The 16423-nt window shown below is 43.5% G+C and overlaps 1 protein-coding gene across 1 annotated transcript in view; it reads left to right on the top strand.

Annotated features, from left to right (window-relative positions):
• NUTF2 (nuclear transport factor 2) overlaps nucleotides 1–15630 on the top strand; it is a 40293-nt gene extending 24663 nt beyond the window's left edge. The window contains exons 3-5 of the mRNA XM_067553029.1: nucleotides 3–74; nucleotides 6210–6308; nucleotides 15091–15630. Of these exons, the coding sequence (XP_067409130.1) occupies nucleotides 3–74; nucleotides 6210–6308; nucleotides 15091–15204 (285 nt within the window). The 3' untranslated portion in view covers nucleotides 15205–15630. The remainder of the gene's footprint in view (nucleotides 1–2; nucleotides 75–6209; nucleotides 6309–15090) is intronic.
• Nucleotides 15631–16423: the final 793 nt, after the last annotated feature.

Here is a 16423-nt window from a genome sequence, read left to right as displayed (position 1 = left end):
AGATTGATGCATCATGCCTTACGTGGGAAGGGCAGCAATACCAGGGCAAAGCAGCTATAGTTGAAAAACTCTCCGTAAGTCTGTGCAATGTTTTTCTTAAGCAAAATGTTTTGGGAGACAGCTCTAAAGATCTAAATTGATTTGTTTCTCACATCGAAGGTAACATTTTCAAAAGCGTCTAAATCTCATTTTCAGAAGTGACTTAGAGCCTAAACTTTGAAAATGGGTCTTAGGTTCCTGAGTCACTGAGGAGCTTTAGAAAATGTTCCTAGCACTCTATGTAGAGAAATGTTTCCACTTCTGACCTACTGAGAAACTCAAGCCTGGCCTACACTTCTGTCACAGGATTCTCTCTCGCCCGGCTATATGGGGTATTCACTTCACTGAATATGTTCTTTTTCGGCTTTTCCTCTGAGGCAAGTAATTAGAAAACACACTATTTGAGACTTACAGCATTGAGATGTTCGCTTCTTGGGCTGGATGGGACTTTATTAATGGGACAAGATTCTGCTAGTGCTGTAGCCATTTCTTACTCAGAGGTAGTGACTCAATGTTCAAATATCTCTTTTATGGGACTTGGATTTCCAATGTCCATTACAACTCTAGAGACACTCTGCTATCCCTTTGGGAAACTGCTTGCTTCTGATGAATCAAGGGCGTATAGGGAGGCAGAATTAATGTTAAACATCTACATGTTTGGTATGAAAGTGGCTGCTGCCTATCCCTGACAACAGGTAACATGTAATTCTCCTGTCAAGTGAAAACTTAAGTTTCCTAGTTCATCTCCAAAGTCTGCTGACAATCTCCCAGTTTTATTAATTTCTGGAGTTCATTTACTCTAGAAAATAGTGCCTTGAAACCCTTAAAGTCCCAGTTTCTTACTGCGACCGTGGGCTTTTAATTCTCCCTGAAATCTCTAATTGTGCAGTTAATTTAGTGCATACAAGGCCTATAAGTGCACAAGATCCTGTTCTTCTAGAGAGATTGTGCTGCACAAGCCTGCTACTGTGGGGTTCTCGTTCTTTCACACTCTCCAGAAGACTCTGATACATCTTCCTTTCTAGAGGATCAGGTACCTTCAAAAATAGTCTCTGGTTGCTGACTTCTTACGATGGAGAAGGAGCACATCTGAAGGATATCTGTACTTGAATGTACAGAAAATAGAGATTGGGAAGGCAGCCCAGTTTCAAGCTTTAGGAGTTCCTGCTTTAAAAATTCCTTTTCCCAAAGAGCTTACCTGAACAGGACCTAGCATTTGTCTACATCCGGATAAGGGAATCCATGCTTGACAGACTGATTCTATTCTGAACAGTGGAAGCTCAAGGAGGTTTTCCAATGTCTGGGTTTTGGGTATTTTTTGCTGTAGGTTGCTCTGGAGCTAGTCTCTTGAAAAACAAGGTGAACTTCAGCAGGTATTAGAGCTGACAATTCCACTTCCAGCCCAAATCTTTCTCCTTATACGGTTTTGCAGTATCATAGCTCAACAGACCCTCTTAGGCCCTCAGCAGTGCTTTCTATAGCCATGACTAGGGATAAGGCTTTATCACAGAGGTCACGGAAGTCATGGATTCTGTGACTTCCAGAGACCTCTGTGAAATTAGCCTTTTCAGCTTCCACCCTGTGACCTCGGACCACAATGCAGAAACTGTCAGCTTATAAGGTCTGCTGAGCTCTCGGGCGGCAGCTTTTCACCGGCTGCGAGTATCCTTAGCTCCAAGCCCTCGGGCTGGAGGCAGGGATCCTGCAGCTCCGAGGCAGTGACAGTGGCCTCCACCCACTGCCGTCAGCTGGGACAAGCAGCAAGGACCCACAGCTCCAGTCCATCAGCTCTATCAGCCAGTGTGGGCAGCAGGGACCCCGTGGCTCAGAGCTGGGGCGAGCAGCAGGGGGTCCCCGCAGCCCTGAGCCATCACAGGGGGATCTCAGAGCTCCAGGTCCTTCCACTTCCCATGGTGGCTCTGAGCTTCAGGGTCCCTCTATCCCTGGCAGTGGCTCTGAGCTCCAGGATCCCCATCATCCATGGCAGCTGACAGCTCCGGTCCCCAGAGCTCTTAGCTGCCATGGGGGGACCCCGCAGCTTCCAGTCACTACGGGTGATGGGAGAACCCTGCAGCCATCAGCTATGGGGGGCAGCGGGGGAACCCCCCAGCCCTGAGCCACCACAGAGGGAGCCTGGAGCCCCAGAGCCCCGGAGTTCTGAGCCACAGGCAGTAGGGGGACATCAGAGCCCTGGGGTCCCTCAGCTACCCATGGCGGCTCTGAGTTCCAAGATCCCCACAACCTGCAGCATCTTACAGTGGGGGTTCCTGGAGTTCCCAGTTGTAGCGGGGGGACCTCACAACCCCAAGCCATGGTGAGGGATCCCAGCCTCCATCCTCCCAGCTGCTGCACCCGCCCCTTTCCCTCAGCTCCCAACTGCACCGCCTCCTTCCCCCTGCACAGCTCCTAGCTGCCACCCTGTTATTTTTAGTAAAAGTCACAGGGATGTCATGGCTTCCATGAATTTTTGTGTATTGCCCGTGACCTGTCTGTGACTTTTACTAAAAATAACCATGACAAAATCTTAAATTTAGCCATGACATTTTTTTGAAGGGTGGTTCTGGAGTCTGTCTTGGACTCGTGTTATATTGAATGTGACCCTGTTGATGAGTATTGTTCAAACACTAAATCACAAATTGGGAAGTATTCATGTCAGTTCTATCCTATATTATTTGGACTAATCAATTCAAAACAAAACTGCCTCTGCATACCTGGTGTTCCCTTGTCCGTGGCCAGAAAGGAAGGGCAGGATGGCCCCCCAAGTAGGAGCAGGAAGACCAGTCTAAGAGGCACCCCGGGCCAGCTGAAAACTTAGGCCAGACAAGTGACACCGATCACCAGACACTCAGACAACTGGCATTTAAAACCTGGACCCATTGACTGACCATTCTTGCATTTGAAAATGAAGACACGCCACCTGCCCCAGGTTTCTTATGAGCATCATTGCAGGGGAGTTTCCCTGCCTGAGTGAGTAAGTGAGAGGACAAAGCTGGGCTCTGGCTTCTCAAGGAAGAGCCCAGTGAATCAGAGGCTCAATGATTTACCCCTGCCCCCCATTTAGTAGGTGAGTTACAGAAAGTGGTGCTGATCTGAGATTTCAACAGCCGTGAGCGCAGATCCCTCCTCGGCTGATTCTCCTTGACCCAGCCTAAAACAATAGAGGCAGTAGCCATAAAAATATCACTGTGCTGTGTCCCTTTAGAGTTTAATTTCCAGAACTTGATTGGTGGCAAACTAGGATATGTGGAGTTAAAGTTCCCTTTATTTGCCTTTTACGAGAAAGCTCGCAGTATGGGAAAAAACACTGGTGTTAGAGAGAATCAAGAAATATTGAGTTAAGGTGGCGTCCCACACAGCACTAAAAACCTTGTTTGTGCAGGAGATGAAGTTTTCTTGAGAGCCAGTCCAAGACTGTGAAACAAACTCCCACAGGAACTAAGCACATACAATTCTTCCCCACTGCTGAAAGGCATTCAGATACTATGGTGATGAAGAGAGGATAAGGTTCTATATTGAATTAGAAACACATCCAAACAGCCTTAACTCTACCCCATGCGAAGAGGTCCCTAGGACCTGGGAACATAACAGTACTCTATTTCTCCATAACCAAACCTGCCACTTTCTCTTTGCCCTGCTCAGCTCCCAATGAGCCCTGCTGTTCATACAGGCCAGCAAGACGCTCACTGTTTTTTGGGAAGTACTTGCTGCTGGTTGGCAGAGTCTGAGGGACAGGCAAGATACTGTGATTTCCCTGGAGGCACTAACTTGGGAAGAGGTCAGAGGAGATGGGTTAAGGCTGTGTGTCTGTGCAAAGGATCATGTAACTCCTTATCCTGGTTTTCCAACATCTTGAATTTTGGGAATTAAACTCCGGTGTCCTGAAAGGGTCTGAGGCACACAAGACAGGGCTAGGGCCCTACTACCTTAACTCCATGTTCACTCTCTTTTGTGAATACTCCCATTCCCACTCAGCTGTTAGATCTGCAGGGCTAACAGTACTATATTTCTTGTGCATCAACTGAATTGTTTAATAAGTTCCAATCAATTACACTTGTGCAAACCCATTAAAGGCAATAGGGTTGCACAGGTGTCACTGGGACCTAACTTGGTCTACAAAACCTTTATTATTAATGGTGACTCTTTTTTTGTATGACAGTGGCTCCTAGAGGCATCTCCCAGGATCAGGGCCCCAGTGGCAGACACACAGTGAGAAACAGTGCCTGCCTCAGATAGCTGGCAATTTAAATAAAGACAGGATGGGAGCAGATAAGTAGTGTTATCCCCATTTTGCAGCTCAGGAGTGAAGGCAATGTCTTCACTGCAAAAAAAGTGTGTTTTACATGGAGATCACTAACTCTAAATAAGACTGTGAAGCCATAGCCCCAGGAACAGCGATTAAGGGACTTGACCAGGGTGTCATAGGAAGTCTGGCAGAGCTCAGAACTGAATCCAGATCTCCTAAATCCTAATCTATTGCCTTAGCTCACAGAATAATCCTATGATTCTTTTGCATTTCTGAAGAAGGATTTTTGGATTTAAAATCTTTGTTTTTGAGAGTGAAAAGCACATAGCTATACATTTGGCCACTTGGGCTAAAAAGACAACAGCACATATAAGGGGAGCAGCAACCAAAATAAACTCAGATGACATTTTACAGTGAAATCCCTTCAGTCCACCTCCTGCAAATTTTCTTAGCAGCCACTGGGTCTGTTGGGCCAGGTGGGGCCCCGGGGACATTGCAAAACAAGCAGGGCTCTGCTAAAATTGCAGAGATTCAGCTCAAAGGGAAATGTTTCAGAAAGTGAGGCTCATAGGAAGATGTGCAAGGGGGTTGGAATGAACGTCCTGGTCTAACCTTAACTACAGCACTTGGTGTCAGGCAGCCACATTATCACCAATATGGCAAACATCTGCTCTCTGGAGTCTGTGCCACACATTGGGTGCACAAATTCACTGCCTCCAAGATAGGCATTTGTTGACCTGCTACTAAATGCTGCTTTTTTGTTGTGCCCCCAAAGATGTTCTGCATATGATGCTGAACTTCACTCACAGGCTGTATTAGCTGTAGGTAGACCATTCCCTTCTGCAGACCAACAGTATAATTGTCATGCCCGACTTTTCTCTCAAATCCAGTGCTCATCAACTATTCAAATGTGATGTACTTACTGAACCAGACTATATTCGAAGAAAATACCAGTTTCCAAAGTAGAGGGGAAGCATTTCCTCCCATGTAGAAACTGAGAAGCTGTCCCTCCAGGTACATTTGACTGAACTTCACATTTCTGAGCCCCCTGCTTAGCAGCCACTATGTTGATGGAAAAGCAAAAGTTTGTGGTCTTTACTGGTAAGGCTACAAGTATTGGATCTCAAATTGCATGCCACCTGCTTCAGTGATATTAGCAGAGCTTTTGTTTCAAATACAGTTCATAAAGACATGAAAGCTCATATTGAATAGAGCTTCACCCTATTTATAAGCTGAATATAAGGCACTGTCTAGTTAGATTAAGAAAAAAAGTAAGTGCTTTTTAAGCACTACGTAGCAGCTGGTGGAGACACGGTTCAACACCTTTAAAAAAGGGGTAGCTGATTGTGGTCAACCCAGCTGAATGTAGCTGGGCAGCATTCAGTTGCCATCACATCAGTCTGTCTGAAATGACTGAGGAGGAAAGATAAAAGGAGTGAAGATGATAGAAAGTGGAATACAGAAAAGAAAGAAAGTGAGAAGAGAATGGGAATTAACTGGTTTATGAGTTGAGGACTTACAATAACGTGATTATAAGGGCCTCTCTGGCGAGGATTTCTTGCAGCATTTCCCAGGGCTGGGAGAACAAGTCCAGGTTGTCACTCCAGAGGGATGGTGTTTTTCATTAAAAGGGTAGGTGCTAAATCTGACTTCCACTTTGAGATGGGGGTTATGGAGAATTTATCTGCAAAATTAACTTTGTTCCTTAGTAAAAAGTCTTCAAAAAATTACAAGTAACCAATTGCTGACCATTTGCATCTCTCTCTATGGCACTGAGAATGTAAATTTGTGGCTGTTTCCAAAATAGTTCAGCTTCTTATGCCACTGCACTTAACTGATTTCCCCCGTGTAATGTGTATTGTAAGTAAATTCTAAGGAGGGGAACACTTGCTATCTGCTTACCCTGTTCTTTTCCTTCTCGTTGTAGAGCCTTCCTTTTCAAAAAATACAGCACAGCATCACAGCACAAGACCACCAGCCCACACCTGACAGTTGTATACTCAGTATGGTTGTGGGGCAGCTTAAGGTAAACTCTCCTTTCCATTACAGGGAAATAAGTGCTAATGTCCTACTGCTTTTTTCAGGATCCTTAATCATCTGATGTTTGTAAAGCAGCTTATATACCTTGGAGGCACCTGATAATGCCTGCATTGGGCTGTCATGCTTCTGGTATAGAACATTTCCAAGAGAAACTGCTTGTCATTCTAGATTAATAACCCTTGGTAAAATCTCTGCACTTCAGCAATGGTATGTCTGTACATGTCATGTGAAGCATAACTTATTTGATATGGCCTTTAAATGTACAGCAGTTCTCCTTCACACTGAGCTCATGGCTGCAGTAAAGGTCTTAACTGATTCAGTTTCTGTTTAATGGCAGCATGGTTCGTAATGCTTCAGGAAGGAGTAAATTTGTTTAACTTGTTCTTACAAATTAGCAAGTGCAGGCTGTGATGTCTCCATCTGCCCTCTGGTACAGCCAATTCATGGAGATGCAAATACAGTCCAGTAGTCTTTCATACTAGCTGACAGTCCTTTTAATGGAGCCTTGCTATTCCATTTCTGTGCAAACTACTGGGTTAAGATTAATCAGCCACACAGTATGGGAAGAGTAGGCTGACTGATGCAGCATGTGAGTCAAATCCCCAGGGCATTGCATCTGAATTATTGCAATCCCATTCTGCCCCTTTCTTGGCAAAACTGATTCAGGAATGGTAATATCATCTGAGTGAGCTCATGCCATTTAACATTGAAGAGGTCTTTCCACTTGAAGGTACTCCAGATGATTTTTACCCATATGGCTTCACTTTGCCCTGAATACACAATGTGTACATTGTCACCTCTGCTGTGCTGTTGATCTAAATCAAACTCATTTTGATCCTCCACCTCTCTGTGGGAAGGGTTGTGCTTTCAAGAACCTGAAGACCTAGATTGGAGGGACTTGTTGGGTTACTTGTTTAGAATAAGAGCTGCCTTGTCCTTGAGCCCACAAAGTTCTTTAGTATGAGGCCATGTCTACATTAGAGAGCTTACAGCAGCACAAGATGGCTCGTGCTGCTGCTCTATGCTGATGGGAGAGAGCTCTCCTGTCAATATAATTAAACCACCCCTAACGACCAGCAGTAGCTGTCAACAGGAGAATTGTTAGCTATGCTGCTAACATAGCGCTGTCCACACCTGTGCTTCTGTCAGTGTAACTTATGTCACTCAGAGGGTTGGGTTTTTTTCCCCACACCAATGAGTAACATTATATTGACAAAAGTGGCAGTGTAGAAATAGCCTGAGAAATTAGCCAAAGCCAGGACTTGCCCTTTACTGGGAAATCTTAAAATTGCAGTAGCGCTCCATGAGAGGTGCCAGAAGCATGTTGGGTCCTGTGAGAGTGCATGGTACCACAACAGACCTATCCAGCAGTGTGTTTTTGTCATCATGCCTTCAGCATAATCTGGAATGGACTAAAGAGTCAGGCTAGATCTGAGTATCTGAAAGTTATTAAATCCCTTTGAGCCCCCAAAGGAGCTGATCTGTCCCACCTGCTCCAGTTGGGTAGTGGGGAAGAGCAGCTCTGAGCCTCACACTTCCTGCTTCTGGACATTATTGAAACCTAAAACTACAGCTCTTATAATCGGGGGACCAATCAATAGCAGCAACAACTACATTGTACCCTGACAAATTACCCTTTGCCTTTCCCTCTATGTCCTCCTGACCATCCCATTCCTACCATGCCTGCTACCCTCCCATCCCCCTCAGGCTGTGGCTCATTGATGAAAATTCTCATTGATGTAAAAGGTATTGATTATTTTCAAGGATGCATTTTTCACTACCGTCTCCAGATAGCCTAGGTCTTTGCTTCTGTAATTGCCCAGGCAGTCCAGTTCAGACCCGCTTCCTTCCCATGTGTGACTAAGAATAGGGGTGGGAGGTGAGCATGCAGCTGACTTCAGCAGCTCATCTCTCTGGCTTCCCAGGCCTTGGTTGCTGCACTGTTCTCCAGGCAGCCCAGCTGCCCAGCCTATACTTCTTCTCCCTAGCTGCAAGCTGGACTCTAGCTCTGGTCCACTACCCTCTGCGGCTTGGTTCCATGGAACAGTGCTGTGAACATGCAGTGTAATACAATGAACTTAACCCCGGTGAGGAAAACTGCAGAGCAAGATGTCAGGCACCTGGTTTAAGCAAATAACTATTCCATGGCAAAAATACTGAATTTCATGTCTCCATTTTTTTGGGGGGAAATACTAAATTTGGCAATCTGAGTCTTAGCATGGGGCCCTACTTGAGGGGACTGGGGGCTGTTCAGATCTGAGGCACTTTCAGGTTCTCTGCTGTCTCAGGCAGATGAATCCGCAATAGTTACAGCAGTCTTGTTTTCAAGGTTATCTTCATGACCATAAAGGGTAGGGATTTTTTAAAGTGGATCACAATTCTGCAGCAAGGGGTGTATTTGGTGGTAAATCCTGTGACTGTGGGGTCTTGCCCTTAATCTCTTTAAGGAATAGGCTCTGTAAACTGTTAGGTTTCTGGGTTCTGCTGTAGGATGGAGTTCACCATGGACAATGTGATCTAGGGATTTATCACATACACCACTGTTTGATGCTATAAAGCCTACTTACCTTTAACTTTTTATCCTTCTGTGAATGCCTTGACTTGCCAAGTTGTATGTAAGTATTGACGTATACAGATCATTTGCCAGCTATCTGTCACCATGTGGTCTGGCATTGGATTATCTTTTTTCCTTGCCGGTGTAGTGCGTTAAACCCTTAATGTAGTTTGTAGCAAAGGATCTGCGCCTCTCCTTCATTTCTGTTCATGTTGTGTCGGGTACAGAAGTAGGAGGCAAACAGCTTAGCCTTCATACGTGGGCTCCTGTGTTTAAAGGTGCATGGGGCTCGTGCTGCCACTAAAGCACCCAAATGTTACAATTGGACCCACAGTCTGAACGGATACAGTGGCTGCTGACGTTTGCTTTTGCCTTGTATGTGCTGTCTCTCACTGTCGAATCCACTTGCCTCTGCTTAGCGTGAAGGAAAATCCTCATCAGTGCTTGTTACACTGAAGCTTAGCAAACACTCTTCTTAGTAAAGGAGATGTATAAACTAGCCATTGCCATTGTCCTGCCTATCCATGAGCTTTGCTGTCATATGTGGACAGAAGACTTTTTAGAAGTGTGAATATGTACACATTTGAAACTGTTGCACTATATTATCCTGGTATTAGTCTGAAGAATAGACACAATCAACTGGAATCAGTCTGCATTTAATAGTGGAGTTATTGATACTCAGATCTTACTAAAACAGCCGTAAAAAAGCCAGTGGGCTGCAAGTATACAGTTACTTAGATGTACTCTTTAACTTCTGAATAACATTTCGCTCCTATACAGTACTGATCCATAGATCTCAAAGCATTCTACAGAGAGGAAAAAGTATCATGTGCTCCGCTTTACAGATGGCGAAGCTGAAGCACATAAGGGAAGTGACTTTGCTAAGGTCACAGAAAGGATCAGCGGCAGAGCCAGGAAAATAACCCAATTCTCCTGGCTCCTAGTCTACTAAACCATTCCACAGAACCACGATGCCAAATATTTAAAAACATCATGAAGACTAATGCAAAAATTTCCAAAGCCATTGTTGGATTTTAAACTCTCATTGCTTTGTGTAGGCATTTGCTAGCAAGCATTCCAAAACACAGACTGCAGTGAAGTAGTGTGAGTGCAGCACAAAGCATTTGAAATGTTGGGAAGGGCAATATGAAAGATGTTTGCTACATGCTGACCAAAAGAGCAGACACATTTGCTGTGTGTTTTGTGTGGGCTTTTCAGGTGTGTCCGGAGGACCTAGGAACACCGCTCCCAAGTCACATCAATGGGACTTGTGCTCCTACTTCCCTTAGGCACTCTTCAAAATCCCATCCTTCAGCCTCAAAACCTCCATCTTGTTTAATACATTCTCCTCTGTGTGCTTTAGCAAAAAGTTGTAAGATGTTCCGCTTTCTGTCTGTGTGCTTCTATGGCTGGGTCCTTTAATGGACCTAGTCTCACATCCTTAGATCTCTGGTTGAATATGTGTCAGTGTTCTGGGAGGAGGATGGACCAGCAAATCATTCAATAAGAATGCTTTTTACTTCCCATTCTCAAGGGATAGCGTGCTGGTGTGAGGACTGTGTCGTAGGATTCTTACTGAATCTGAGCAGAAACAGTACAACAGTCACACTTTTATAGGCAAAACAACTTCTTAAACAGATGTTAAAATAACCTCTCAAAATTAATCTTTGGGGGTATTGATAGTAATATCCTTTCTTTTTATAATCACTATGGTCAGGGTGAGCAAGCAGATTCTGTAGCTGGGCTAGTATTTTGTCATTACTTTACACATCTGGAATTAGAATCTGAAAGATAAACAAAATTCTTCCATTTATCCTAATTTTGTTCCTAGCATTTCTTGCTGCTTCTCTGTGCCATGAATGCCTCTACCGCTGTTGAGCACTTGTTTGTTCAGCCAGGAAGAAGAGACAGTGTTTGAGGCCCATAGATTCTACCTGCTTTAGCCAAATCCAGCAATGACTATGGCATCCTAAGTTCTTGGAACTTGTTTCTGTCTAGTAATGTGTTTCTTCTCCTGCTCAGGCAGACGATGACCAAGTTCTAGGCTTCCACCAAACCTTTTTGTTGAAAAGTTTTCAAGGTGCTTGGGTGTGCACCAATGAAGTCTTCAGGCTAGCCCTCCACAACGTTTAACCTCTGCCCTCTCTCCATCTCTGGTAGTCTTCACCTTCCTTCCCGAGTAAGGCATGCTCTGTGCTTGCTCTTACACCTTGATTGATCTTGTAGTGTCTGAGTAGCATGGCTGGTGCTTGTGCATTTTCAAGCAATATGGCAAATATATGGTTCTCCAAATGCTCCTTTATGGGGTGTTGTTTTGGAAGTGATTGCTGCAGAATTTAGAATAACTAATTATGTATGTGAAGTGTCCAATAGCGTGTTTAACAGTTGTGTTTGAAAAAGGGAATATGCAGCTTGCATCACTTGGGAAACTTGTATGTTTGTGATGCATGGTGAATGCTTAGAGCATTGTTTGAAACTTGCCAGATAAGACATAATGAAAATCTGAAAGAACCTGTGACATTAACTCTTCACCATGAGGAGATGAGATCAGAGGTACATTTCAGAACAGTAATTGGGTGCCAGAGCTAAGCTATCAAATAGGCATGGTGACCAAAACCAAAGAGAGAGAGGCCTCTGTATGAATATAAAAAGCAGAAGGGATGAATTGGAATGCCTGGTAGTAGAAGAGGATCATGACATGAATGGCATTACTGAAACGTGGTTGGTTTCCAAACATCAGTGGGATTCTGTGATACCTAGTAACCAGCTGAAAAGGAAGGGCAGATTAGTCTGCAGTGCTGGTGGGAGTAGAACTGTACCTAGAATCTCCCTGGGACACATGCAGAGGTGGTGGGAGTAGAACTGTACCTAAAGAGAGTCCCTAGACCATGAGACAGAGTTTGAGTGGAGAGGCCTATTCGGTCAAGTCTGCAGAGATGAAAATGCCAAGTCATACAAAAATGCTAGTAGAGTTGTGTACTACTGGCCTCTGGGTCAGGAAAAAATACTGTGTACAATGTGGTGGCAACAAAAATCAAATAAATCAGTAAAAATGGATTTTGACCAGTTTATATAACTAACAAAATGTCAGAAACCGTTAGGAAAAGGATAGATAAGACAGAAAATATCATAATGCCACTATATAAATCCATGGTACACCCACCCCTGGAATACTGCATGTAGTTCTGGTCACCCTATCTCAAAAAAGATGTATTAGAAATGGAAAAGGTATAGAGGAGGGCAATAAAAATGATTAAGGGTATGGAGCAGCTTCTATATGAGGAGAGATTTAAGAGTGGGACTATTCATCTTGGGAAAGAGATTACTAAAATCATGAATGGTGTGGAGAAAGTGAATAAGGAAGTATTTACCCCTTCACATAACACGTGAACCAGGATTACCCAATTAAATTAAGAAGCAGCAGGTTTAAAACATACAAAATGAAGTACTTCTTCACACAATGCACAATGAATCTGGGGATGTTGTGAAGGCCAAAACTAAGACTGGGTTCAAAAAAGAATGGAGGATAGGTTCATCAATGGCTGTAAGCCAAGATGGTCGGGGATACAACCTCAACTGCCAGATGCTGGGACTGGATGACAGGATTGATCACTTGATGATTTTCCTGTTCTGTTAATTCACTTTGAAACATGGCATTCACCACTGTTGGAAGACAAGATACTGGGCTAGATGGACCATTGGTCTGATCCATATGGCCATTCCTATGGTGAAATGTCTGGTCAGTAAAGGATTAAAGAAGCAATTTAAATTTCTTGAAATATTTCTGAAGCATGCAGTGAGAGAGGTTATTCTTGACATGCAACACATAGGAGTTAATCAGACCTCTAGTTGAGCCATTGAATAGTGCCTACAATGTAACTAGGCTCAACATCCTCAAGGAGGATCCAGCATGGTGACACTCCTTTTTGAAAGGGGAATCACAAAAAGAGAAACTAGTCAAACCTTGCCGTTAAAATCCAGAGCTTAGCATGCAGGAGGCATGCAACCATTAATAAATGCACAACAGACTAAGCAAGGGAAGCAGGAAGGCAAGCAAAAGAGCTTAAATGGCTGTTGATGACTGTAGTAAGAGGTGATCCCAGCTAAACAGAATCCATCAGAAAATGGAAACCCAGCCCAAATTAAGCCAATAAACAAGCTCTAATCAGTGATGGAATTTACCTCTTACTGTGTAACCACTGGTTTCATTCATAGCCCCTTGTGAGGTTCTCTGCCAAAGATTTCGGGAAGGGTCAAAATGCATTGGAAGCCATGTATTTTAAACTGTTAAAGAAATACTCTTCTACCGACTGAACGCAACAAATCTGTGGAAGTCCTTGTCTCAAAATATCAAGCACTAGCAAGGGTTTAGGATTCATAAAAGACTTAGATATTTGTATGAATAATGAGAAAATCCATAGTTATATTTGATAGGTTAAATCAAGGAGTGATATAAGCCCCTCATGTTTCAGGGCATAAAGCAATCTCTAAATGAGGTGAGAAGCTTCCCATATGGGCAGATTATTCCATTATTATATGTGTCTAGCACTTTCCTCTGAAATATGTGGTGCTGGCCATTGGCAGAGGCAGAATAATGAAACTAGCTGGACCATTGGTCTAACCTGGTTTGGCAGTTTTTATGTTCACACTGTGCTGATGCCAGAAGTCTATTCAGAATTTGCAGACCTACTACAATGCTATTCCCAGTGGAGTTCCCTGTAGAATTACTTGCTTATTGATGCTCAAAAAGAAAAGAATAGAAAATACTTGATTTAATATTGGAGTGCAGACGTACCAAAGCAATTTAATCTGATGCTCTTTATCCCCAGCTATTGGTTGGGGAAGATGCAAACTCCTATAATCTGAAGAATGGAGCAGTAATGTCAACTTTTGTTTGTTGCCCCTCCAAAATATATCTCAAAATCTTTGGGGAAGGGATGACAATCACTCTTACGAGGCCACAGAACATTCCATCTCCTGTGAAATGGCAATTGATTCTAAGGGAAGCATTTGGCCTTTCTGGATAAAACTGTATTAAGTCACTTTCTGAAGAGTGCTTGCATGTTTCTGTTCCAGAGATCTCTCATACTAATATATAGTTAGTAAAGCACGTGGTACGAGCTTGGATTAGGAAAGTCTAGCTTGGTTCCTCACTTGGCCCTGGGGTGGGTCTCGGGTCACCATGAAGTGATCCCTCCAACTGGTCAGGATCAGTCCTGCTGAAGACAGGTGTACTTGACTGCAAGACTTAGCCAAAGACCTTGAGGTTGTGGTGGACAGAGCATTGTGTGTGTAGGCTCAGCATAGCACCTTCCAAACTACCAGTTCCAGTTATTAATTATTTATAACCTGGCATTAAATATCCCAAATCAGGGTTTCCTCAAACATTTTAGTGTAAACTACATCTTATAGAGATCCTCATGGATACTTAACATCTCATTCACTATCCCAGGACATCTCATGGCAACTGCAGTTATTGCTTACATGGAAAAGTAAAATTACAAAGGTACTTCCTGTATTTAGCTTTTCTTAATGTAGACTAGCAGCTGGAAACAAGAAGAGTTAGTATCACGTAACCAGTCAGCTCCCCATAGTCCACCCTCTGAAACCTCTCCCTAAACCATCATGGTGCTACATGCTTAGGACATGTTACTGATGCTGACTCCAAGGAAACTCCCTTCTCTGGCCAGACCCCAGAGCAGCAGTTACATCACAAACTAATTTATTACCAGGCTGTGGCTTATTTTACATAATCCACTACTTTATTGACTTTCCTGTGATTTTTTTTTACCCTTAGCCAAATGACTATTTCAGTTTGTTGCTGAGCTGTTCTTTTGGGACCAGAATAAATAGAATTCCTGAAACCACCAGTTCCTGTGAGTTCAGTTGCATCTTTATCTGTCGGAGGCAAGTGCTGCTGTAACAATAATAAATCTATGCTAGGTCTCCAGTGGCCGTAGAGAAACTCTGGCTTTAGGTAAGCTGCATTGTAGAAATCCTACATCACTGAATTGAAAATCTGGGTTGAACATCTAAAAAGAGAATCCCTGGCTATCTTACAGCTGAATGGTATTGTTGAGGTGTAGAGTACATTGTAGAGCATGACACTACAGTTGGCATCAGCTGCTGAATCTTGTTTCTATGTGTGTTTGAATATACTTGGTGTTGTGAAGAGCTTTTTAAAATCCATTTTTTCTTCTCTCTCTCTCCATAGGCTGATGAAGATCCTATCATGGGATTCCACCAGATATTTCTATTAAAGAACATCAATGATGCCTGGGTTTGCACCAATGACATGTTCAGGCTAGCATTGCACAACTTCAGCTGAGCTGGTGTCCTCAAGGCACCTGTGCTTTCTCTTTCTCCTCTCTTTACTGATATATTCACACTCACGGAACATTCCAAATATCATACACAAACCTGCAACACCGCAGCGAGTGAGTGAGCGAGCAAGATCCATGACCTGCCCTTCTGCCAAGTTTACGTTGTGTCACTAGATGAGTTTCTTGTGCATGATGTTTGGAAGTTAGACTTAGCTGCATTTGACAAGAGAAATGTGTGTTGTACCAGCATGCCTTGGAAAGAATCCGTAATGCAAAAGGTTGTGTCTTTATGTACTGACAAGTTGCTCTAGTAACCCAAAGAAATGAAAGGAAAGAACAGCAGCCTGGACAGCCCAGATACTGATTTGTTCAGATGTCTCAATGCTACATTATACAATAATAAAACCAGGAGATTTTCTTAACAGTTTAAATTGTTTTAATGACTTGGATGTTGAGTGCATAATCACAGTCTTAGTCAGTTCTTTGGATTTCCTGCGTCCACCTGGCTGGGCAAACGTTTACAAACCTGTAAACCCACCTAACCCTTTAGTTCTAACTGTGCACTCCTGCCATGTCTTTTGCAGCTGAACATTGGTCCAAATATGCCTTGGCCATTGATCTCTTCCTCTCTCTCTCCCCCTTCAACTGGCAGACGTGGAGAATTGTGGCTCATATTTTCATGTGCCCTGTAAAAAGTTAGACTTCAGTTGTTTAAGCTTTTTCTTAGTCTCTATTTTATGCAGAAACAGACAAAGAAGGTAGTGCACAAAGCTGACAATCATGGCGAGATGCATGTTACAGGTCTATCATAACACTTGCTGTGGTGTCAATCATCGCTGAGCCCTTCCATCTAAATATGCCAACGTTATTTCCTCTGTGTTCTAACACTCTGGGTAATATAGCCTCCAGCTTTCTGAATTGCCTATAGAACTTTGGTTTTTGTGTCCCCCTCTCTTCTCAAAATTGTATTTAATTCCAATGTCCTGCCCACATTCCCACTCTGGTAACTACATTCAGCCTCTAAACTTCCCCTGTGGTTTGAACTGGGTATGTATTCAAACCCTGTTCTAAACCAATATGTAGTGTTCCTGTTGATATGCAGTCAGCTGCTCCCATTGTGATACTTTTGGCCAGGTTTTTGAGATCAGTTCCCAGTGTGCTCAGCTCTCTTGAAAATCTAGCCTTTTATTCTGGTTCCCAAATGGGAGTTGAGCTCTCCTGAAA

Source organism: Emydura macquarii, unplaced genomic scaffold (assembly GCF_026122565.2).
Source record: "Emydura macquarii macquarii isolate MOO-44397 ecotype Brisbane River unplaced genomic scaffold, CSIRO-AGI_Emac_v2 contig_295, whole genome shotgun sequence".
Classification (NCBI taxonomy): Eukaryota; Metazoa; Chordata; order Testudines; family Chelidae; genus Emydura; species Emydura macquarii.
The sequence above is the reverse complement of the archived record's forward strand: the minus strand, read 5'-3'. Positions and strand labels throughout refer to the sequence as shown.